Here is a 26273-nt window from a genome sequence, read left to right on the forward strand (position 1 = left end):
AAGCCAAAAAAGGTTAGGAAATGGGTTCCCCTCTAGAGCGTTCAGAAGGAAACACTGCCCTGCCAACACTGATTTTAGCCCAGCTAGACCTGCATTAAGGCTATAAAACTGTAAAATATTAAATATGTGTTGTTTGAAGCTACTAAATTTGTGATAATTTGTTACAGCAGCAAAAGAAAACTAATCTATTAAGTTATCTTGTTTACCTTCAGAGAAACAATTATTTTTCTCCATGATCCATGTCTTTATCTGTAGGCCAAAAGCAAGAACTGAAAAGTGTCCCATCTGTGTGGCAAAACTTTTAAACGTTATAGACACACAGATAACATAAAACACATTAAGCAAGAATCTTTTTTTTTTTTTTTTTTTTTTTTTTGAGACGGAGTCTCACTCTGTCACCCAGGCTGGAGTGCAGTGGCCGGATCTCAGCTCACTGCAAGCTCCGCCTCCCGGGTTCACGCCATTCTCCAGCCTCAGCCTCCCGAGTAGCTGGGACTACAGGCGCCCGCCACCTCGCCCGGCTAGTTTTTTTTTTTTTTTTTGTATTTCTTAATAGAGACGGGGTTTCACCGTGTTAGCCAGGATGGTCTCGATCTCCTGACCTCGTGATCCGCCCGTCTCGGCCTCCCAAAGTGCTGGGATTACAGGCTTGAGCCACCGCGCCCGGCCAAGCAAGAATCTTTTAATTCACCAAGCTCCAGTTGTTGTATGTGTCACACCATGCAGAATATGATGATGTCTTAGTGGTACTCCCAGTTGCTCCAGCTCTGACCATAATGTGATGAGAGGTTGTTGTAAGCCTGGGAGGAATGGCCACAGCAGAGACTTACTGCAACAAGTTTCAAGTGTAACTTTCTCATGAGCATTTATTATATTTCACGCTGATGATCTAAAGTGATTTTAAAGGGAGTGGTTGGGACTCAGCCAGGAATTAGGATCCAGTTGAGAATGAAGTCAACAAACAGGCCGACAGGCTATATGCTTCACTTGAAAAGAAGCTTTTAGGGACCAAAGTAACAAACAGACCAAAAGTGTCTGTCTGACATGCACAAGATGCTAAAGAAAGTAGGAAAGAAGTTTAAAAAATGTACACAAAGCAGACATTTAATCAACGCAGAAGTTTAAACAACCAGAGATACATGACACTTGTCCAAAGGCACATGTAACTGAGGGAACTGTGGCTGAACAATCCCATCTGGACTTAGATATGGTCACATTAATTCTCACAGGGATTCAGAATGTTAGGACAGTCTATGCCAAGGTTGTGCCATAAATCAATGCAGGGGTCTGTTAAAACTATAATTTGAAAGAAAAGAGAGAGAATGATTCAATTATTACAATATGTAAGTGAGACAAGTTGAATACAAAATATATCTGTGCTATGGTTCAAACTTTATAAAATCACATATGTAAAAATAGGAGGGAAGAAAATTGCTTACGGGTAATTTTTTAAAATCACACCAATTTTACAGTGTTGTTTATCCAACCACTGAAAATACTGTGTCATGAATTGGAAGAGTAAATAGGAAGAGTAAAAGTATATTTGTTATGATCTTTCAAGGCATACTAGCTAAAATACTAGCTTATGTGGTATTGAGAAATAAGTCCCTGGCAATAAAAAAGAAACAAAATTCCAGAACCTACAATATTAACTTTATAGACATTTCCTGGGCTATGAGGCCCAAGAAAGTATTTCTGACAAAGTAAAATAACAAGTCAAGTCAGTGTTAACGTGTGGAGCTGAGAACAGATGATGTATTATTATACATGCATTTTTACCCTTTATGAACAGACATTTATTAATGACACTAGATTTTTAGCAGGTTTTCAAAATTATTGTTAGTGGTTTGAAATGCTAGAAACCACTAACAATGCAACATTATTGGACACAAGAAACACTAAGCTTTAAAGGAAGTGAACTGAGGAGGAAATTTAGGTAAGTCTATTTCTCTTAGCAATCGATCATGAGTTTGGTGATAAATCCCCATAAAGATTCTTTCCATAGTCAGGTTCTGTTGAAAGAAACTAGAAATGAACATCCAAAATCAAGAAGTGGTGTGTGAATTTTGGTAAATGGAAATGTCCAGAAGATAGAACAGGAGGCTCACCCTCCACAGAGCAGGTGAAGTACTAACTGGTCCAAGTTCACTTGTGAGCAGATTTCTGGGAGATCCCTAAATCCTATTATTCACAGTGGAGAACCCATGTACACCTTAACTTATTTAGACATTGCAAGTGACATGCATGACTACTCTGGGATCTTTAGGAGAAGAGATCAGAGATTTAAAAAATTCAACCAGGAAATTACAGAAGTATTGCTCACTATTACAGGCTCCTGTGTTTTTTTTTTTTTCTTTAAATGACAGCTTCATTGACATATAATTCACACATCATAAAATTCACACATTTAAAGTGCACAAATCAATGTTTTTTGTATATTCACAAATATATACAACCATCACTACAGTCAATTTGAGAACATTTTCATCACCTCAAAAAGAAACCTCATGCCCTTTAGCTGTCACCCTCTATCCTGCACCCACCAGCCCTAAGCAACCACTAATCCAACTCAGATCTATATAGATTTGCCTATTTTAATCATTTCATACAAATGGAATCATGTAATGTGTTGTATTTTGTGACTGGCTTCTTTCATAATGTTTTCAGGGCTCATAATGGATGAACCTTATTTTCAAGGTTTATAATGGTGTCACTATGGCTGAACCTTGAAAACATCATGACAAGTGAAAGAAGCAGTCACAAAAGACCGTGGTAGCAAGGTTCATCCATGCTACCGTGTTGTAGCATCTATCAGTGCTTCATTTTTTTTTTTTCATTGCTTTTTATGGTCAAATAGCATTCCATTGTATGGATATGCCACATTTCATTTATCCTTGGCTACTAGGAATGATACTGTTATAAATATTCATGTACAAGTTTTTGTGTGGATATATGCTTTCATTCCTCCTGGGTATATACCTAGGAATGGAATTGCTGGTCATACGGTAACTCAGTGTTTACCTGTTTGAGGTGCTGATAAACCATTTTCTAAAGTGGCTGCCGTGTCTTACATTCCTAATTATCAGTGTATGGGGGTTCTCATTCCTCCACTTTTTCACCAACACTTACAGTAGTTCCTCATCTGTAGTTTTGATTTCCTGTTGTTTCAGTTACTTATGGTTAACACAGTCCAAAAATATTAAATAAAAAATTTCCAGAAATAGATCACTCATACACTGTTAAGTGCCTGTCACTTTGAGTAGTGTGATGAAGTCTTGTGTCATCCACTGTCTGTCCAGCCTGGGTCATGAGTCACCCTTTTGTCCAGTGTATCGATGCTGCATGATGCTACTCCCTTTTTAGTCACTTAGTAGCTGTCTTGGTTATCAGATCAACTGCCACAGTATTGCAGGGCTTGTGTTTGAGTAACGCTAATTTTACTTTTGCACTTTGGGGCCTAAAAATGCAGATAAAGGGGAACTACTGTATTTTCCATTTTAAGATTATAGACATCCAAGTGAGTGTGAAGTAGTGCCTCATTGTGGGGTTTTGATTTACATCTCCCTGAGGATTAATGATGTTGACAGTCTTTTCATGTGTTATTGGCCTTTTGTATATTTCTTTGAGAAATGTCTGCCTAAACGCTTTGTCCATTTTTAAATTGAATTATTTATTGAGTTACAACTGTCTAGTAATTCATTATTATCCCTTATCAGATATATGAGTTGCAAATACTTTCTCCCATTGTGTAGGCTGTCTTTTCACTTTCTTGATAGTATCCCCTTTGCAGCACAGACTTTTTTACATTCTGATGAAGTCTAATTTATTTATTTTTTCTTTGGTTGCTTGTGCTTAGATGCTGATTATCTGAAAACTATTGCTTATTTGGTTTTTGGATATGGATATTTATCCCTATGTTTGTTTGTTTGTTTTTGAGACAGAGTCTCACTCTGTCACCCAGGCTGGAGTGCAGTGCCACAATCTCCACTCACTGCAATCTCCGCCTCCTGGGTTCAAGTGATTCTCCTGCCTCAGCCTCCCAAGCAGCTGGGATTGCAGGCACACACCACCATGCCCACCTAATTTTTTTGTATTTTTAGTATAGATGGGGTTTCACCATGTTGGTCAGGCTGGTCTCAAACTCCTGACCTCAGGTAATCTGCCTGCCTCAGCCTCCCAAAGTGCTGAGATTACAGGCATGAGCCACTGCGCCGGGCCTATCCCTATGTTTTCTTCTAACAGCTTTATAGTTTCAGCCCTTACATTTCAGTCTTTGATCCATGTAGAGTCAGTTCCCTTCTACTCCTAGTTTGTTACTTTTTTTTTTATCATAAAAGGGTGCTGAATTTTGGCAAATGCTTTTTCTGTGTTTATTGAAATAATCATGTGGTTTTTGTCCTTTATTCTATTAATATGTTGTATTACATTGATTGATTTTCATATGTTAAGCCAACCTTTCATTCCTAGGATAAATCCCACTTGGTCATGGGGTATAATCCTTTCCACATGTTGCTGGATTTGGTTTGCTAGTATTTTGTCAAAGATTTTTGGGTCTAAATCCATAGAGGTTATGGGTTTTTAGTTTTCTTTTCTTGTAATGTTTTTGTTTGGTTTTGGTATCAGGGTAATACTGGCCTCGTAAAATGAGTTGACAAGTGTTCCTACCTTCTCATTTTTTGGAAGAGTTTGTGAAAGATTTATCATAATTCTTCATTAAACATTCAGTAGAATTCATCAGTGAAGCCACTTGATCCTGTTTTTTGTTTGTTTGTTTTTTGGTTGGAATATATTACAGGTCTATTCAGATTCTCTCTCTCTTCTTGAGTCAGTTTTGGTAGTTCATGTCTTTCTAGGAATTTGTTCATGTCATCTACATTATCTAATTTTTGGCATACAATTGTTCATAGCATTATCCACTAATCCCTTTAATTTCTGTAAGGTTGGCAGTAATGTCCTTTCTTTTATTCCTGTTGGGTAGAGTGTGCTGTAGATGTCTGTTAGCTCTAGGTGGTTTATACTGTTCAACTCTTCTATTTCCTTTTTGATCTTCTGCTTAGTTTTTTTTATTATTGAAAGTGGGGTATTGACATCCCCTACTATTTTGCTGAATTGTCTATTTCTCCCTTCAATTCTGTCTGTCTGCACTTACATATTTTGGTGCTCTGTTATTAGATGTGTGTTTGTAATTGCCATATCTTTTTGATGAATTCACTATCTTATCATTGTAAAATGCCCTTCTTTGTCTTGAGTAACAATTTTTGTTTTAAAGTCTATTTTGTCTGGTATAACATGGTCTCTCCAGCTTTCTTTTGATGCTGTTTGCATGGTATAGATATTTCTATCCTTTTGGTTTCAACCTATTCATATCTTTAAATCTAAAGTATGGTATCTTGTAAAAAGCATATAGATAGATCATTTTTGGGGGGGTTGTTTGTTTTGTTCTAATCCATTCTGCCATTCTCTAACTTTTAATTGAAGTATTTAATACATTGACATTTAATGTGGTTGTTGATAGGGCAGGACTCATGCTACTTATTTTCTATATGTCTCATGTCTTTTCTGTTCCTTTATTCCTCCATGACTGCCTTTCTTTGTGTTAAATGGATATTTTCTACCCTTTTAAATTCCCTTGTTATTTCTTTTACTGTATTTTTAAGTTAGTTTAGGGAATAGTTTAGAGAATGGGCAATCCTGAATTTGGGTAAATAATTCAGAGTCAAAAGTGAGGGCAGTAGTAGTCATGCATCAGGAATGTCTAACAAACCCAAATACATGACTTCTTGCACCTAATATACAACCTTGCTTGAAGGAGATACTCAACAAGAGTTTATTAAACCAATATCCAAAATACGTAATTATTCCTAAAAAGGGTAGCTATGTATGTACGTTGATGGTAAGACACAGTATTAATTATTAGGCCTGAACTTAAAATGGGGAATGGCCAGGTGAAATTGGGATGAGCTTTCTTATTAAACTTGAGGGGCAGTTAGCCTTCCTTGGCTAGCACTTTTCCTTCTATCATCTACCTGAAAAGTAAAACTGCTCCTTTATTATCCTATACTTTCCTTCCTACAGATAGGGCTATTATTCCTTCTATCTTAAATGTTTTTAGAGCAGAGCTTAAAGGTTTTATCTTTGCTGCTTATGTATGAAGGCTTGCTTATGATACTGGATGTTGTCAAGGGTACTTATGATTCAGAGCAATACTTCCTGATGCCCAGTAGTCAGAAAGCTTCCAATAGTTGATCTGCTGGATCTTATCAAAGACCCTTATGGGACCAGAGGATCCGTGAATTGGAGACACGGTTACATTCATAAGTTTGTTCTTCCTACTTCTTCAGATAACCACCCTTCACTGCTTGTCATGAGAGATGAGATGTTATGAAGATAGTAAGTGGGCTGAAGTTCATATAATATGAAAATGTATTCCCACACTTCTCATATTGTATACATATGCAAAGGATGTCAGCTGGGATAAGTATGACGCATATTTGTGAAGAGTCAATGTTATTCAAACATTTGGAAAACAACCCTCATTCTTCTCTTATAACAAACACATGTATTATGGTAGAGAATGTAAATGTCTTGTGAATGTTTCAGATAAGTCTTGAGACTTAAAAATAAAAAAAGATTATGATTATGACAGGCTGCTTTGGCCATGCCACAGAACCCTTGAGGCACACACATTCACTCTCCTTAGTTGTTGGGGGTTGTATGACTTTGTAGGGCTGCCATAACAAAGTATCCTAGATTGGGTGGCTTAAACAACAGAAGTTTATTTCTGTTGCTGTCAGAGGGTTGGTGACTGCAAGGTTATTTTTTTCTGAGGGTCTCTCGCTTCAGCTTCTCTTTATTTTTTCATGAGTATGTCTGTGTCCTAATGTCCTCTCCTTATAAGGACACCAATCATATTGGATTAACGTCTACAATCTGACCTCATTTTGCCTTAATTATCTCTTTAAAGGCCCTATGTCCAAGAAGAGTTACATTCCGAGGTACTGGGTGTTAACACTTCAACATATAAATTCTGTGGGAAGCAATTCAGTGCATAACAGGGACACTGAGGTGCAAGAGTTTGAGACTAAATAGTAATCACCTTTCTTGAGATTCTGAATCTAAAGTATATATCATGAGATCAGTACATCTTGCTTGGATCCTTCAGGTCATATGTCTCTATCTCTTTTCTATGTTATCCCCAGGGCTTGCCCCAGGGGAGACCTCAGCTTGTAGATGGAGGGAGGTCTTGCTAGCAGTTACCAGAATAAGAGAAACTGCCATGGTAATTAACAACCTGCTGCTGTGGGAATCCAAATAGAGTCAGAGCAATGTGTTTACAATGTTTGAAGACATGATAGTGAGATCATGTAAACAATTTCCTTAAAATAAGAACAAAAGACAGAAGTTTAGAGAAACTGTGATAATGGCCAAAGCTTAGCCCAGATGATTTTATTCAGGTGTTACTGTAATAACTTATTTTCTCTAAACATCCTAAGACATAGAGAGTAACTAGAAGCTAGTTTAATGTCTAAATCCTTATTTTATAAGATTATAACTTGCAGAAAAACTAGATCTCCAAACAGCATCTGTATCTATATTATAATAACTTATACATGTTCACTAGGGAAACACTGATGGAAATTTAACACACTCTATTATGCTGATGTGTTCATATCAACAAAGACAGCTATGAACATCCAGACAGGATCTATTTAAAAAGCTAAAAAGGCAACAGGTTAAAACTTCAGTTAGTTTCTACATTCGTTATAAATGCACCTTACCTAATGGTCAGTTTCACAGGCTCAGGTGACCCATTGACATTGACCAGGAACTCTTCTTCAAAGTTTCCCAGGATGGTAGAACTGAAGGAGATCTGGATAGCTTGGACTCCACTTGGTTCAATGATGCCTTCCTTGGGACAGAAAACAAAGCAGGCCCCCAAAGCTGAAGTTGGAGGGGTCACATTGAAGAGAGCATCGATGCTGCCTTTGTTGTACAGTATTGCCTATATCAATAAAAGGCAAGAATGTGAAGGTCAATGGGCCTCTGACTTATTTTCATATAAGCATGTGTCTGTACTGTTTAACAGCAACAAAGGGAAAGTTGCAGGAATTAGAACCAAAGAACACTCAGGGACAAATGAACAGTCTGATGCCTTGAGTGTTCGAAGATAGAACTCCCAAGCCAGAAGTAATTTTACATTTTTAGTCTCCTCTTTAAAATGAAATTGGTCATATATATTATGCTTGTGCTATAAAGACTTATCATAATCACATATACTGATGAAGAGCCTTAAAATACCCCCTTTTTTTGCTACTCTCTATAAAGTAACCAAGGGAAAGTAAGTATTTCTCTTATATGCATGAGAAGGCTGAGGCTAAGCAGCATATTTAAAAATAAAAAGGAAGTTTGAATAGCAGAGTGAGAATTACCTAAACCTATGTTTATAATGTAGCTTGAAGAATGTACATGAGACATCATTGTGGATCCCAGATGACAAGGGTTCTCTTTGTTGTGCTATGAGTTTTCATCCTATTGAGATACTTTCATCTCAGATTCTACTGGATGGATGATTGCTTTGAGATTCTTATGCAAGCAACTGTTTTACTGTAGAAAAGTTGTATTCCTATATGCTAGTGTTCTGGAAGCATGTTATTGCCCATATGTGGTTGTGCACTGGGTTTCGTGTGTGCATGTAAAGAGCTCATGCCTGAGCTCTTTCATGCACACTCATGACATTTGGCATCCTACATGGCAGGCCTCAGTCTACTGTCCCTACAATTCTTGGGCATGAACCTTGACTACAGCCATGTTGTTCTATCCTGGCTTCCAAAGACACCACCTCTGATCCTTGCCAATGCTGTCCTTATACCTAGAGGGTGAACAGCATGTTTTCCTGATTTATATAGGAACCACCCTCAACCTACACCTAAGGCTTTGGAGGACAAAGAGCATGAGAGATCTTGAAGAAACTTTCAGAAGGTTAGCAGGCAAATGTGAGGTGTGTCAGGAACCCAGAAGCTGAGGGAGGAGGATTCCCAGATGAAGTCAGATGCAGACAGAGGTCAAGAGAGTAAGTTCAGAGCAAAGGTTATAGATTTATTATTTTTATTTAGAGATTATTTGTCATCCCTGACCTTGAGGAAGAGAGTAATCCCAGTGGGGCATGATTGCAGAATCCAGAGGACAAATGTTTAGGGGATTGAGTGGGTGCACAGGAAATAGTGGCTATTTTAGATTCCTGTTTTGAGAAGATGAGTAGTGAAAGGTGAGAATGGGAGTGGCAAGGCTGTGGGACGTACTGCAGAGGAGAAAGCATATTTGTAATAAATGAGATAATGCATATGCATTGCTCAGCCTAGAGGAAGCACTCACCAAAGTGCTGCCTGTTGTTGTTGTAAGAGAAGAGACCTTGGTAACTAAGGGAATGGGGTCTGAGTGGATGCAGAGGAGGATGAGCTCAGGGGCTCAGGTTGCAGGGAAGAGGGCATCCAGAACATATGGTGGAGAGAAAGAGTCGGCAGCAGAGGCAGAGCACAGGAAGACAGCCTCTTCTGCCAAGAGAAGATGGACAATGCACCAAAATAGAAGCATAAATAATTGCTGCTTGCTATTTTATTCATCTTTTTATGTTTCTTCCCCATCTTCCTCATTCTAAGCTCCCTGGTAGTAGGAACCAGGCTTCACCCTTCATTCCATTTAAAGAGACCATGTAGAAAAGTGATTATGGCCAGCGACTCTGCAGCCAAACTGCCTGGGTTCAAATCTCAGCTTTGCCATTGACTTACTAGCTCTGTAACCTTGGACATTCTACTTAGTTTCTCTGTGTTCCAGTTTCCCCATCTTTAAAATGTAAGTACTACTAACTTCTCATGTTGCTGTAAAATTAAATTTATTAATTTATGTAATTTTTAGAATAGTGCTTGGCAAATAGTGCTTAAAAATGACAGACACTGTTGATATGTTTTTGTTTGTTTGTTTTTTGTTTTTTAAGAGATGGGGTCTGGCTCTGTTGTCCAGGCTGGAGTGCAGTGGTGCATCACAGCTCACTGTACCCTTGAACTCCTAGGTTCAAGTGATCGTCCCACCTCTGCCTTCTGAGTAGCTGGGGCTATAGGTATGTGCCATCATGCCCAACTAATTTTTGTGGGTTTTTTTTTTTTTTGTAAAGATGGAGTCTTACTGTATTGCCCAGGCTGGTCTCGAACTCCTTACCTCAAGTGATCCTTCAACCTCAGCCTCCCAAAGCACTGGGATTACAGATGTGAGACACCACACATAGTCAGTGACTGCTATTTATATCCTCAGTGCCAGACAGGATGGGTTTAAATTTTACCTGTGCTTAAGAAGTGACTAATATGTACTAGTGGTAACATGAAGGCAAATTGAAGGCATTAATGGTAACTTGGAGGACCCTGTTCTTTTACTTCAGAAGATGCATGGATTGCCTTTTAGTTTTTTTGGTTAGCAGAAATGTTTTGTCCATATTTTCTGTATGGTGAGCATTCCTCCATTTTTAAGAATATGACATCATTCTTCTCCTCCTGACAAACAAGCACCCACTTACGAATACAGAAACCAGCAATAGTTTTGGGACACAATTCAGAGGCCTTTTGATTACTGATAATACTCTTTCCTTGAGGTCTAGCTCTTTGGAGAGAAGAAAATTTATAATCAAACTTTGCCTCTCATTTGTTTTCCTTCTTAATTACACTGGGGAATAGTGTATACTCTTGGGGTTATGGTTTATTCTTTATGTATCTGCTATGCTCAGCAATGACTAAGGGCAATAGCTAGTTATTCAAATTTGTCTCAAGTAGGTAATGCAATAAATTGAAAGAGAGATGCAATGAAACATCAGCATTAAATACGCAGAGTGCAAAATATTCCCATAAGAAGCACCTTACCGTGTCCTTCTCTGCCACTGCACAGCTCTCCAAACTGTCCAATCTGATGCATCACCTCATTTAACACTTATTTAACTGGCTGTGGTTTGCTTTACTATTAAAATTAGGGACGGTGGGAAGTGGTGGCCTCGAGCACACTTCTGCTAAATTTACATTCAGGGAAACCCTATCCATTTTGCATCAGAATTAAAGGTTCTTTTCTGATGTGGCACTCATAAGTTCAGTCTGTAAGACGTAAAGGAAATTCACACTGGATAAATTGCGGACAGAATATCAGTTTAATGAGAGCTACTGGACTTTTTTTCCTTCTCCCCTAAGTGACCTCGCAAGTGCAATCCAGGACAGTGTGGGATATAGCTGTGTCACTTGTCATTTCATGACAGCCATGCGACTGATTTCTTCATTTACACTGTGTTCCTATGCACAGTCCATCTCACTGTGACATTAACATCTCTGTTTACCTTCTGCATCATCCCATTTAGGCCACAGTTACCTTGTGAATGTGGGAGACGCAGGGCACTGTCCCCACACCACGTTAGGCTGGGCTAAGAGCCAAGTGGGCTGGAGGCTGGGTTTACCCAAGGTGAGAGGGTGGGATGCTGAGAACCTGAAGGGCTGAGAGGCCAGCAAAGGCCTTCTCTTCCCAGAACAGGAGAGACAGCCCTAGTCCCCCAGGACTCACTAACATTACATGCTGCAGGACCCTGCCAAGTTACTTAACTCCCCTGGCATTCAGGTTTGCCATTCCTTGAATGCATTTCCTCTTTTTCTGTGCATACAGCTAATGGAATATGAATGTAAGTGAAATGCGCTACCGTCTATAAAAATATCATCTACATTCCCCCATGCCCTTTCCCCTTCTGCAATCTTGAAGACCACATGGTAGGGGTGGCCAAGCATGAAATGTTCCAGCTTCTCCGCTGGAAGAGAGCACCTATTCACTAGAAACCTTTGTTTTGGACTTTATGTAAGGTATAAAAGAAACTTCTAGCATATTTGAGACATTATGTATTTTTATATTTGTTTGTTACAATATCTAGCACTACCTTAACTTCTCTAAGCCTCAGTTTACCCAGCTATAAAATGGAAATAGTTAATTGTACCTCACAAATAGTTGTCACAAATAGGGTTTTATTGTTTGGGGCTGGTTTCTGTTTTTTGTTTTTTGTTCAACACAGAATCTCACTCTGTTGCCCAGGCTGGACTGCACTGGCACGATCTTGGCTCACTGCAACCTCCACCTCCTGAGTTCAAGTGCTTCTCCTGCCTCAGTCTTCCAAGGAGTTGGGATTACAGGTGCCCGCCAACACACCCAGGTAATTTTTGTATTTTTAGTAGCAATTGAGTTTTACCACATTGGCCAAGCTGGCCTTGAACTCCTGACCTCAAGTGATCCACCACCTTGGTCTACCAAAGTGCTAGGACACAAATTGGGTTTTTGTGAGAACTAAATGAACGAGTGAATGTGAAAGCATTAGCACTGTGCTCAACACACATTAAGGAGATGTTGTGTATGATATGAACCACTACACGATCCACATTTCTCATACGCAAAATAGATGTAATAAAGCCTAACTTTCACAATTTGGTAAGGATTAGAAATCACACACACACACACACACACACACACAGACACATAGATATGCAAACACAATAAAGTATGAACCTGACATCTATTTGTCACTCATTAAATAATTGCTTTGAATACCTCTATAAAAATACAAACATATACAACGAAGGAACCTTTCCAAAATGAAGTTTCAAGGGTTACAGTCTGATGCAGTGTAAAAAATATGCCCTAGATACAAATTTAGTGATGGTGAAACACTGAAGTAAACACTGATCCTGAAGAACTCATGCAGACATCCTGTAAAATTTCATTTTCTAATTAATTGGAAAGATAAAGCAGGAAAGTCTCTTCCAGAAACTATTATTGGTTTTTAAAACATAGATTGGAGACCAGTGCATTAAGAGAAAATTCTGAAGTGTGAAAAGAGCTATGCTCATTAGGACGTTCTAGAAAATGTAAAAGGTTCTCCATCCTCTGATCTGTGGAATTTATGTTGTCAGAGAACAAGCACTACACAGATGGGGAGATGTATTTATGGGTTTTCCCTTTGCAATCTACAAAACAATGAGGATAAAACCAGTTAAACTATGGCTCTGTTGCTTTTCAGCTTTTACTAAAGTGAGGGAGGGCTAATGAAGATAAAAAGTTGTTTCCCTCACGATGGCCAGGCAAGAGGAGGAAGAATCTGAGCACTCCGGGGTCTCAACAAGGATGAGTAATGGCGAATGAATGTGATTGCACACACTTTCCATCAAATAAAAACACATAAGATACAACAAACCCAAAAAGCCAAGTACTGTTGGAAGTCTCAGCGAACAACTCTAGTGCTTACCTCATAACAATGTACAGATCCGGTGAAAACTTTCCCAATATCCAGCAATTCAAAGTTGAAGTGAATCTTAGGTCCCATGCCTTCCCCTTTGATTCGGAGGGGCAGACGGATTTCTCGGCCTAGAAAAACAATTCTGACTTTATCATCCAAATGGTGCTTCATTTACCCCAAATCATGTTCCCTCAGGTATGTTACCAATATAAATAATCAAAATTATTAAATAGCTCCTTGCACGGCACTGAGGGAACTGCAATTTAACTAATGCTGAAGATTCATCCTATCTGGGAGCCAAACATAATCCTGAATGCCAAAATCCTGACTGCTGAAATTGTGAAAGATATAATTCTGGAAAAACAAAAGACATTCTTTACAATATATTTATTTACATTTTTAAAGAGGGATTTACTTGAGAAACATATAAAAACACGACAGAACACTTCAAAGGCCACTCTATCCAATAAAATAGGCAACAAAATACATATTTTTGCAAGCATAGACACAGGTAGACTAACAACAGTCACATGGGTATAACAGTTATGAGCACACAAACTGTATTTACAAAGGAACAGGTGAAAAAGGGCAATGTACAAATGCATGTCATTAGGATTGGTAACCGCAGGCACCCAGCTTTATAACTGTGATCACCTGAAATATCATATAAACAACCTAAGTCTTTTGAGAAGACAGATAAAAAACCATGATGGGTCACCCCTACTTAGGCAGTTTCCCAAAGAGCTGAGATCTCCAGAAATTTTATTTCTCACAAATTCAGATGTACAAAAAGAATATCTCTTCATTTATTGAGGAAGTGTCTGCATTTTTTTTTTTTTTTTTTTTTTGAGATGGAGTCTCGCTCTGTTGCCCAGGCTGGAGTGCAGTGGCACGATCTCCACTCACTGCAAGCTCCGCCTCCTGGGTTCACGCCATTCTCCTGCCTCAGCCTCCCAAGTAGCTGGGACTACAGGCGCCCGCCACCACGCCCGGCTAGTTTTTTGTATTTTTTTAGTAGAGACGGGGTTTCACCATGTTAGCCAGAATGGTCTCGATCTCCTGACCTCGTGATCCACCCGTCTCGGCCTCCCAAAGTGCTGGGATTACAGGCTTGAGCCACTGCGCCCAGCCAGTGTCTGCATTTTTACGCACACACACAATACTTATGCACAAAGACAACGTCGTGATAATGCACTTTCATGGAGTCAAATTTCTAATGTCCAAGGCAGCAGAGGAAAAGCCTGTCCCAGCTATCAGAGACAAACCAATGTGCCTTCTGTATTTGTTCTCTCCCAAGTCCCTGGCTGGTTGGATGGGGCCTGTCAACATTGAGGGCAGATTTTCCCCATAAAGTCCACTCAGACTTACACACAAATCTCCTCTGGAAACACTCTCACAGATATACTCAAAATTATGCTCTACCAGGTTTCCAACAGTTTTTACTGGTCAAGTTGACATCTAAACTTAAGACCACAAGCCCACGCCTTGTCAACCTGGCACCCATGTGTTAAACCATACTAAATTTCCCAATACAGACAACAGAGTAACAGGTCCACCTAACATGGTACAATCAGCATAATGCAACTATCCCATGTGCAACTGAAAACACACTAACCCCTTCCCCAGAATTTGGTTTTCAGGATTTCAACATTTGGGATTTTAATCTTTCAGGACTGTGATTTTTGGGATTTTAGACACCAGGGATGCTAGACTTTAGGGATTTTGATCCTTACGGGTTTTGATCTTTTGGGAACTCAAGATTCGAGATTATGGCATTTTGAATTGTGTTGTTTGGTATTGTGATCCAAACATTTTAAGAAAATAAGAATACTGCTAGTTTCTTATCTTTAGGGAGCAGACAGTATTGCAATTTAGGCTTACATGTTAGCAGGAAAAAAATTTAAAAATTTTAACCCAATTCTTAACATTATTTCAAAGTTTCTTACAAAGAAAACTAATTCTAAATCAGAGAAGGGTGACCACTGATGCTTCTCATAAAATGAGAGCCAACGTGGGGCTCCAAGCGACATTATTCACCTAGATCTTCCTTAGATTTAGGAAGATCCAGAATATTAGGGATCTGAGTCTAGGGGTCTTACCTGATGCTTACTTTTGCTGAATTTCTTCCATGAAGAGGTAATGAAATGCACTTAACAATATCCATTGTAACACATCTACAGTGAACCCACGGTCAATACAGAGCACACAACCTTTGAATTACTGACTGGTTTTGTTCCCCCTTTTAAAAATGAAACTATCTTTGTTCAATAATACATGATCATTACAAAATTTAAAGAGAATATGAACAAAATTATCTTATAATTGCACCGTCCAAAGACAACTACTGTTAACATGTTGGTGCCTATCTTTTTATATTTAATTGCATCACAATACTGCTAATGCAAATGGGAATGCATACTATGTTATTTTGCAACCTGCTTTTTTTCATTTAATAATACCTTTGGAACATTTTAACATATCATTAACATATCATATCTAAAGATCTACCTTATTCTTCTTAATGGTTATGTGGTCCACTGTTGGGAGGCAAATACTTCTAAAACTCTTATTGGACATTTAAGTGGCTTCCAACCTTTCATTACAATTTGTAGTGTAACTACTACCATCAAACATGTATCTGTGAACAATTTTTCCATATTTTCTTCCAGCACTTTGAAGATATTATAGCATTCCACTGTTTCTGTTGAGAAGTCAGCTCATAGTCTTACTGCTCATTTGAGACAATCTATCTTGTCTTCTGATAGATTTAATTTTTATGCACACATATTGATTTACTTTTATCTTTAGCTTTCAGTGATTTTACTATAATGTTCCTTGGCATGGTTGCATTTATCCTTTTGGGGACTTGTAGCACTTCTTGAATATGCAAATAAATGTCTTTCATCAATTCTGAAAAATTTTCAGTCATTATCTTTTCAAGCATTGTTTCTTCTCCACTTTTCACCTCTCTGTCTTTTCTGTGTATGTGTGTGTTCTTTTTCTATATTTTGTCTCTGCATGCTTCAGTATTTTCAGATATTTTATTTGATTTATCTAATTCCCAGTTTACAAAATCTATCTCTGGCTATACCTAACAAGCGGTTAAATTCATCCACTGAGTTTTTAATTTGTTATTATAACTTCTCAGTTCTAGACTTTTCATTAGAGCGTTTCTAGTTTTCAGATCTCTGCTTAATTTTGATAAAAGTGTTTTTAAAATCTGTGTCTGAAAATTCTTTTATCTGGTTCTCCTGGGTTTGTTTCTATTGTTTACTCTGGTTTTCTATCAGATTGTCGTACCTCCTCATGTGCTTGGTCATTTTTTGATTGAGTGCTGATCAGTATATATAAAAATTATAGACATAATTTAAAGCCATAAGAAGATATCTCCCTCTGGCTTCTAGCTGGTGACTGGGGGGCATTAGTAATCCTAGACAACCTAATTTAGCTGTTCTCAGCTAAGGTTTTGTGAGAGAATTAAGCCCTGCAGCAAATCATTTGAGTGATTATTTTCTCAACTCTCCCAAGAAGGGTAGGTATAACAGAGATAAATTAATTCCTTATAAAAATAAGATAATTAATCATAAACAATAGATACCTTAGAACACTAGGGATTAATTATCTTCTGGATCTCGAGTGGAAAACTGTTTGAAATTAAGCCAATAACTCAATAATTATTCAAAGTTGAACTTCAGTCTCTTTGCTGAACTTCAGTCTCTTTGAGGACTGGCCCATTTCTAATTCACTGGGTCCTACTCTAAAGCCTGGCAGATTACATGACTAGGGCCTTTCCTCCTGGGACATACCATGGACTTTTGTTTTCTTCTTTAACCTTACTTAACTTGTTAGCCTCTCTGCAGTTTTTACCAAAAAGGCAGTGTCTTTAAAGATAAAGTGGCCCCCAAAGTCTGATGGTCTTGATTTCCTTCTTTTGGATCTTGGCCCATGTTCTGGTAGTTCTCTCTTGCCTTAAAAAACAGATTTAAAAAAATATTTTGCCTTGCTTTCCTAGGTATTCTCAGAGAGAGAGAGTTAATTCAAATTACCCAGCTTATCATTTATGAAAGATTTCCAGAACAAAGGGATGCACATTTGACATTGTGATAGCTATAGCCATACTGCCCTCAAGAATAGTGCTAATTCCACACAAACATCTGTAGTATTTAAGGGTTCCTTCTCTCCACATTCTCCCCAGCAGTGGGGATATCACCACTTTGGAAATCTTTGATAGTTCTATGGTTTTCCTTAAATGTATATCATATAATTTCAAGTTCTCTAAGGAAAGAGGATATATAGGACATTTTGAATGTTCAAAATACTTTTAATGCTTTGTTGATGTAGTTTTCAGTATTACAGAAAGTACGCTTAGAACAGCCAAGTGATATTTCTAATTTATTATCATCATTTTAATGCCTTATGACATTTTATGTTCCATCGTCTTCTGTTGCTGTTTAGCTTTTGTATCTTTGATGCTTTTTCCCCATGAATGTCCTTTAAAGACAGGATACTTGTCCTTTTGTTCCTTCTAGTGCTTGGCAACATAGTGGTCATTCGACAAGCATTACTTTGATTACAAGAAGCAAAAGCCATACTTGGGATGACTGATTTATTCAAAGGGTTCCCCTGCTCCATCCGATCCCTGGAAAAGACGTTCCTCTAAAGATCAGGTGTTAGTGGTGGCAATACTCTAGACTATAAATAAAACTTTCAAAGGGCCCAAGTGGCGTTACTCTACTCTATTATTTTTGAGGTCTAGACTATTGGAAATAATTTAAACTCTTTGGTCAAGAGAAAAGCATTTTGATTGAGATCCAACTTTCAGAATGGCAAAGAAAGAGAATTGCAAATATATCATGCAATAAACTGCAGGACTATTTATAACTGTCATGCCTAAAACTTTCTCCATCTGTTACCTTGACTGCCTTTCTTTAAAAACAAGGAGATGTGTTGTAATAAAGCAGTGAGCCAATGTTTATTTGGTAGTTATTAATTACTTCAAAGGAGTTTGTCTTATTTGTAGCTAGCCACTTCCCTCACCCAGAACAGGAGTACAAGTAACGCCCAGCCTTGATTTTCTAAGTGATAGTCTAAATTTTAGGGTCACATTACAAATGCTACTTTTCCACAAGATTTTCTAAGCAGATATTTTTCTTGTCTAGGCAAAAGGCAGCAAGATATACAAGCATGGAGGAACTAGCAAACTTTAAGGGCAGACTCCTTATTAAAAGACCAAAATATTTTAAAACACAGAGCAGTTCTCATCTATGACTGTAGTGTTCTGATTTCACACATGAGAAGTAGGCAGATGCACTACAGAACCCCTTTAATGACCCTGAAGTCCCCAAATGCAACAGATCCCATCGCTTTACATACCAGAAAATGCAAACCATGGGCTTTCAAAAACTATCCATCTGCTATGGTCTGAATGTTAGTGTCCCCGGAACCCCAAATTCATATGTTGAAATCTTAACTCCCAAGATGATGGTGTTAAGACGTGAGGCCTTTAGGAGGTGATATGATCATGAGGGTGTAGCCCTCAAGAATGGGATTAGTGCCCTTATAAAAGCTGCCCCAGCAAGTCAGTCTGCCCCTTCCACCATCTGCTGGTGCCTTAATCTTGGATTCTCCAGCCTCCAGAATTGTGTTGAATAAATTTCTGTTTTTCATAAACCACTGAGTCTATGGCATTTTATTATAGCATCCTGAACAGAATAAAATACCACCTAAGATATCCTAGATGTTCCAATATTATACTTGAGTTCCATTCCTGTGCAGTAAGAAAAAACTCAGAGGAAAAAAAGTATAAATAGAAGAATAAACGGCCATTATCCACTCATAGTAAGACTGTCAACCTGGAAAAAAAGAATATATAAATAAATTTTAAAATTAATAAGAGAGGGACTGTGTATGATGGCTCATGCCTGTAATCCTAGTGCTTTGAAAGGACAAGGTAGGAGGATCAATTGAGGCCAGGCGTTCAAGATCAGCCTGGGCAACATAGCAAGACCTTGTCTCTACAACTTTTTAAAAAAAATTAGCCAGGCTACTCAGGAGGCTGAGGCAGGAGAATGGCGTAAACCCAGGAGGCAGAGCTTGCAGTGAGCTGAGATCGCGCCACTGCACTCCAGCCTGGGCGACAGAGCGAGACTCCGTCTCAAAAAAAAAAAAGAAAAAAAAATTAGCCAGGCATCATGGAGTGAGCCTGTAGTCCCAGCTACTTGGGAGGCTGAGGCAAGAGGATCACTTGAGCCCAGGAGTTCAAGGCTGCAGTGAGCTATGATCACATCACTTGCACTCCAGCCTGGGCAACAGAGCAAGAAGCTGTCTCAAAAAATAAATAAAACAAAATAAACAAGAGAGTAAGATTCAGGATTAGCAAACATTTACAAAGGTCAACTGTATTTCTATATCCAGCAACAGTCAGAAAAATTTAGTTTTCAAGATTCTATTTTTAATAGCAACAAAAATATTAAGTACGTAAAAATAAATCAACAAAACATACTTGAAACCTTCAAAGCAAAAGTTGTAAAACTTTATGGAAAGACATTAACAAGGATTTAAATAAATGAATGAATAGAGAACTAGACTATATTCTTGGAAAGGAAGATTCAATGTCATCGAGAGTGTCCATTTTCTCCCAACAGATTTATATCTATAAATTCAATGTACTGCTAAACAAAATGCCAGCAGGTAGAATTTGGTGGAGAGTGGTGGGTTGATTTTAAAATTTCAATGGAAAATCAAAGGGCCAATAAAAAGAAGACATGCTGAAAGAAGAATAAGTTGGGAGAACTTGCCCTTTCATAAACTCAAATCTAGTGGAAAGCTATTGTAATTAAGATAGTGTGGTACTGGGGCACAAAGTGCAAAATGACAAAGGAAACAGAAGAGAAAACACAGAATAGATGCACAAATACATGTGAATTTGATTTATATCAGAGCAGGTGTTGAATATTAGTGAGGAAAGATGACTACATAGTGCACAGAGTGTAGGGAGCTACATCAGTTGATATCCACGTAAGATCTGTGGTAGGCTGAATAACGGCCCCCAAAGATACTTACATTCTCACTCCTGAATCTAAATATTGCCCTATATGGCAAAAGGGTGAATGTTGTCTTATATGTCAAAAGAGGTAATTAAATTAATAATTTAGACAGGGGGAGATTATCCTGGATAATCTTGGTGGGACCTAATATAATCACAAATGTCCTTGAGAGGAAAGTAGAGGGAAATTCGACACAGAAGATGAAAAGACAACGCAATGATGCAAGCAGATTAGAGTGATGCAACCACAAGCCATGGAATGCTGGCAGCTTTAAAAGCTGGAAAAGGTAGGGAACAAATTTTTCCCAGGAATCTCCAAAAGGAACCAGTACTATTAACATCTGATTTTAGCTCAGTGAAACCGATTTCAGACTTCTGAATTCCAGAACTGTAAGAGAATAAATGTGTGTGGTTTAAAGTCACTAAGTTACTCATAACTTGTTTCAGCAGCAATAAGAAACTAACACAGAGTCCCACCCATCTGCTCTACACAAAAGTCAACTGAAGTTGGATCAATGTGATAGTAAACTACAAAACTTTTTAGAAAGCAATACAGAATGATCTCTTTACCAACTTGGTGTAGAGAAAGGGATTTTAACAATACAAAGTGAGCAAATTATAAAATAAAAGATATCAAATGCAATTGCATTAAAACTCTTGTTCACTAAAATCACCTTAATGAGTGTGAACAGACAAGACACAAAAACTGGGAGAAGATTTTTGCAGGACATATCAAGCCAGTTACATCCCAAATACATCAAGAGCCCCTACGAATTAACAATATGAAGACAACACAATAGAAAAATGGGCAAAGGCCAAATAGGAATTTCACAGGAGATGAAACACAAATGGCCAGTCAATATAACAAGCTATTTTCATCAATATAATGAAATTCATAATTGCAGAAATGTTAATCAAAGCCACAGTGAGACTCCATTTCACACCTAGCAGAGAAGCAAAATTTTAAAAGTTGATCAATACTAAGAGTAGTCAAGGTTATGGAGTAAGGTTATAGGCACATCTCCTGCAGGTAGGAAAGTAGACTAGCACAACCCCTTTGGAGAAGTCTGATTACCTAGTAAACCTTAGTGTGTACATCCTGTATGTCCTGGAGTTGCCACTCCTGGGGATATATCCTAGAAAAATTTGGCACCACGTACACATGTTCAAGAATGTTCATAAGAGCATTATTCTCAATAACATAAAAGCATTAAGTTAGAAACAACATGAATGTCCAACTGGAGAGGAATTTTTATATATTCAAATAATAGAATATTAACTGTTAAACTATAGCCTCATGCATGACATGAGTGAATCTCAGAAAAACAAATATAGTATGATAATATTTATGTAAAGTTTAAAACATGCAAAAACAAGTTATATATTGTTATGGGTTATACCCACATATGGCTAAAAAGCAGTATGAAGAAAAGCAAGGAAATGATTAACTGAGTACAAAAAATTTTAAATGGATAGTTACCTCTATGCAGGAAAGACAAGGACACAGATAGATCTTCTAAGATATGGTAAAGTCCCATTTCTTAACGTGGGTGACAGGTTCATGGTTGTTTATCTTACTATTATTCTTTATACCTTACCTATATAATACAAATATTATTTTGCATAATTTTAATATAAATTTTAAAAACACAAAACAAAACTTGCTGAAATGTTAACTAATATATTTTGTTGTATGTTTGTGTGCACAAAATTGTTTATTATACAGGTATTTCTTGGAACCCCAAAGTTCATTATCAGAATTTTCACATTCAATAATAATATGATATAAGTTGTTTTACCTAAATTCATTATCTAAATGAAAATAATAATATAATTATGATACGAATGTATGCATGTGCCAGCAAAACCATTTATGTTTGCTTGAGTTTCAGCGGTAAGATGTAGTGTGTGTTACAGCCCGACCTTCAGCTGCTCTGACAAGATAGATTTGTTTCGTACTTTCCTTATTTAAAATGTGTTATGCATTATCAGCTCATCTTCCCACACTTTCCCTGATGGTTTAGTCTTTCATGGGTCCTGGAGTTTGTTTCTGCCAGGTACTGAGGGCAACCACCAACCAGGGAATGATTTAGATAAAATCTTTAGATCCTAGACTTTTAGAATCTTTAACACTTATTTTATTGTTTGTATTACAGTTCATGTTTACAGCAGTGTAGAGAGAAAATGTAATTCATGTCTAAAATTGTACAGTATCTTTACATGCTATAAACCAATATACCCATGTATATACTTACTTATTTAAACATTATAGAGGTAATTTGAATGTTTTAAATGCCTTATGTTATACAGGAATCTTTGATGAGTTGTTATATAGGTGTTTTAACATGTTTTAGAAAATCTGGACAGAGTTTCTGGATGGGCGGGGAACCTGACTGTTTCTGAGAGTTGTAAGAATGGAATATGGGTTGCACTATTTCAGAGGAACCATGTCTTTATGGGGTAGTGTGACACAGGACAGGGACCAGGACTGTCACAACACAGAATTCAAATCTTGGATTAAGAAGCCCCACAGACAACTCACCTAAATTCTCTAAGCTTTAGCTTTCTCATCTGTAAAATAAATAATTCCAGCCTACCTTACTGAATTATTGAGACACAAATAAGATTAATATGCAAGTGTCTTCGTGTTTATATACAAATGTGTTCATAAACTATAATGTGAACATAAAATTATTATGTAAATTTGATTTATGAGAGAGCTGATGTTGAATATCAGTGAGAAAAGATGGATTATTTAGTGTAAAGAGCTAAAACAGCTGGAAATCCACATGAGATCTATGGCAGGCTGAATAATGGCCCCTAAAGATATTCACATCCGCATTCCTGAATCTGTAAATATTACCTCATAAATCAAAAGATGTGATTAAGAATTTTGAGGCCGGGCGCGGTGGCTCAAGCCTGTAATCCCAGCACTTTGGGAGGCCGAGATGGGCGGATCATGAGGTCAGGAGATCGAGACCATCCTGGCTAACACGGTGAAACCCCGTCTCTACTAAGAAATACAAAAAATAGCCGGGCGAGGTGGCGGGCGCCTGTAGTCCCAGCTACTCGGGAGGCTGAGGCCGGAGAATGGCGTGAACCCGGGAGGCGGAGCTTGCAGTGAGCTGAGATCCGGCCACTGCACTTCAGCCTGGGCTACAGAGTGAGACTCCGCCTCAAAAAAAAAAAAAAAAAAAAAAAAAAGAATTTTGAAATGGGGAGATTATTCTGGATTATCTTGATTATGGTAGCTTAAAAATCGCCTTGAATTCTGGTAGTAGGAGTCCTCTCATTTTACTCTTCCAAAGTTGTTTCGGCTATTCTAGGTTGCTTGCATTTCCATATGAATTTTAGAATCAGCATGTTAATTTCTACAAAAAAAACATCTTGCATTCTAATTTTGATTTCAATTAAATCTATAGATGAATTTGGGGGAGAAATGGCATTAAGATGTCATTAAGATGCTATCGAATAGCCACATTGAATTTACCAATCTATGAACAAGCTATAGTTTTCTATTTGTTTAGGTCTTTCATTTCTCTCATTAATCTTTCATAGTTTTCAGTATATGGGTCTTGTACACTTTTTGTCAAATTTATCTCTAGTTATTTTATATTTTTCAATGTTATTGTAAGTGGTACCGCCTTTTAAAATTTCAATCCTCTATATAGATCTCATATCCTGCAACTTTGTACTAGTTACTACCCTTACTTTGTAGTCTTTGTTTAAAATGAATATTCTCCAGCATCATCTCCACAGATTTTGATTCAATAAAACATAGATAAAACCCAAGAATCACATTTTTAATGAGTAGCCAGGGGGATTCTGATACAGATTCTCTAAGGACATTATTTTGAGAAATATATGAAAATTAATAACATTAACTTCTGATGGCATGTCCAAGTTAACTGATATAGTCTATTCTTTCACCCAAAATACAAAAAAATAAGTAACGTTAATTTTAAAATGGCAAATATATATTTTTATTGCTTTTCCAGGTTCAAAATAAAGGAAAGAAAATAACAGGTTCTAGAAATAAAAAGGGAACTCAGCTAGCATAGTAAATTAGTGAGATGACCCAAAGAAGGCCCAGAGATTTGTAGACCAGATACAGTTTAGTGGGTCCAGTCATACTCTCACAGAGAGAGGACACAGCCTTGTTCCTATCTGGGAATGGAGAATTAAACTAAGATTCTAGCATAAATCCAGGACCATAGAAAGACTACCTCTTTTCACAAAGGCAATTAGAATAATTCTATTCATTGGTCTAGGGAAGCAGTGATGAAGGCTGTCTTCTACTTAGAATTCTGAATAGGAGGAAGAGCCTCCTATGATAAATCAAAATCCCATGTATACATATGAGATCCAAATTTACACTATCTGATAGGTGCAAGAATCAGAAGCTGAGAAAATAAAAAATCACAGGACCCTTAGCAGAAGAAATAAAAATCTGCTCTGAGGGAATAGTTTCATAATTCGGTACCCCATGCTAAAACTGAGTTCATAATACAAACATTTCAAACCATCTGAAGAAACAATCTAGTAGGAGGAAAATCAGTGATTACTACAAACATGTGAACTGGTACCCTAAGAGTCTGAGGTAATAAAAAACTCTCATATAGCATTCTTAAAAATCTTTGAAGAGATAAATGAAGAAATAGAAACCATAATGAAGGAATAAAATATGAAAATATTCAAACATATATAACTTATATATATATAAATAAAAAGCCAAGTCAATGAATTAAAAACTGAATAGATGAATACACTGGAGTAGATATAGTTGAAGAAAGAATTAGTCAACTAGAAGAAAGATCTTAGAAAAATACCCAGAATGCATCATAGTGAGACCAGGAGATCAGAAATGTGCAGAAAAGTTTAAGAGACATGGTAATTCTACAGGAAATAATTTATCTAAAAAAAATTCCAAAAGGAGAAATTTGAAGTAAGAGGAAAACAACACTGGAGAGATGTTGAGTAACATAATATGAGTAATATTCTACATATTCCAATATGTAGAATACTTACTTATTACTCTGAAAACTCAAAAATGTTTTCAATGATTGGGGGTGATTTTCTTTTTAATAAATCTAATTCAATCTCCATTCTTTAATTCAATTAAGATAAAAATCAGAAGCCCCAAATTGTCTTAAAAATTCAAAATTTTCCCTTTTATGATGCACAAAAAGCAAATGGACAATGAGGTTTTATCTTAATTGGGTCTCTGAAGGAAGTGGGAGCATCTGGAATCATTTCCACCACGCTGCTTTTCTGCATTTGACTCTGAAGCACCCATTATCAATGTTACCTAGCAGTACATTTCACAGTTTAAATTAGAGTGTGTTACTTCTTTTTGAAGTTCCCATATGCTGATCCAAACCAAATATGTGTAGCTTCCCTTTGCATTTTTTTTAAAAAGGTAATCTTCATGATTAAGTTAGGTATTCCCACATTCCATTAGAAAGCCAAAATAGATGAAAGATCAGTTTCAAGAGCCAGATCAAACCATCAGCAAGTCTTTATAAATATCTAGCATACAGATTTAACTACTTCTAAGCAAACAGAATGACTTAAAATGCAGAAAAATTGTTCATTTTCAGATTAATGGAAAGGCTTTTCATGATGTTATATTTGCCATATTCAGACCTGAGCAGGTCACTTCTCTGCTTAGGGTGCTTCAGTGACTGCCAACTGCACTCAGCAGAAAGTCCAATGTCCTTAGGCTGGCATCCAAGGGCAGCCCTTTATGAATGGATCCTACTTACCACTCCAGCCTTCAGCTTCTTTTTCCTTTCCTCCCTCTCTCTCTCTCAATCTCCATGGCAGTTATACGCTAAGAACTTGCAATTCTTTGCCTCTTCATGTTCTTGCTATGTATTTTCACATAATGCTTCTTTATGTATTTTCACAAAATATTTCCCTGCCTTACAT

The 26273-nt window shown here is 37.4% G+C and overlaps 1 protein-coding gene across 4 annotated transcripts in view; it reads right to left on the reverse strand.

The window, feature by feature from the left end:
- HYDIN (HYDIN axonemal central pair apparatus protein) overlaps window positions 1–26273 on the reverse strand; it is a 415044-nt gene that overhangs the window by 268708 nt on the left and 120063 nt on the right. For all 4 annotated transcript variants that reach the window (XR_004179730.1, XM_021932150.2, XM_021932149.2 and 1 more), the window contains exons 11-12: window positions 13307–13425; window positions 7779–8002 (exon numbers count right to left, since the gene is read on the reverse strand). Coding sequence is in view for 3 of the 4 variants with exons in the window: in XM_021932150.2 (XP_021787842.2) it covers window positions 7779–8002; window positions 13307–13425 (343 nt within the window). In the remaining variant the exon portion in view is untranslated. The remainder of the gene's footprint in view (window positions 1–7778; window positions 8003–13306; window positions 13426–26273) is intronic.

The sequence above is a fragment of the Papio anubis genome, chromosome 18 (assembly GCF_008728515.1).
Source record: "Papio anubis isolate 15944 chromosome 18, Panubis1.0, whole genome shotgun sequence".
Taxonomy (NCBI): Eukaryota; Metazoa; Chordata; class Mammalia; order Primates; family Cercopithecidae; genus Papio; species Papio anubis.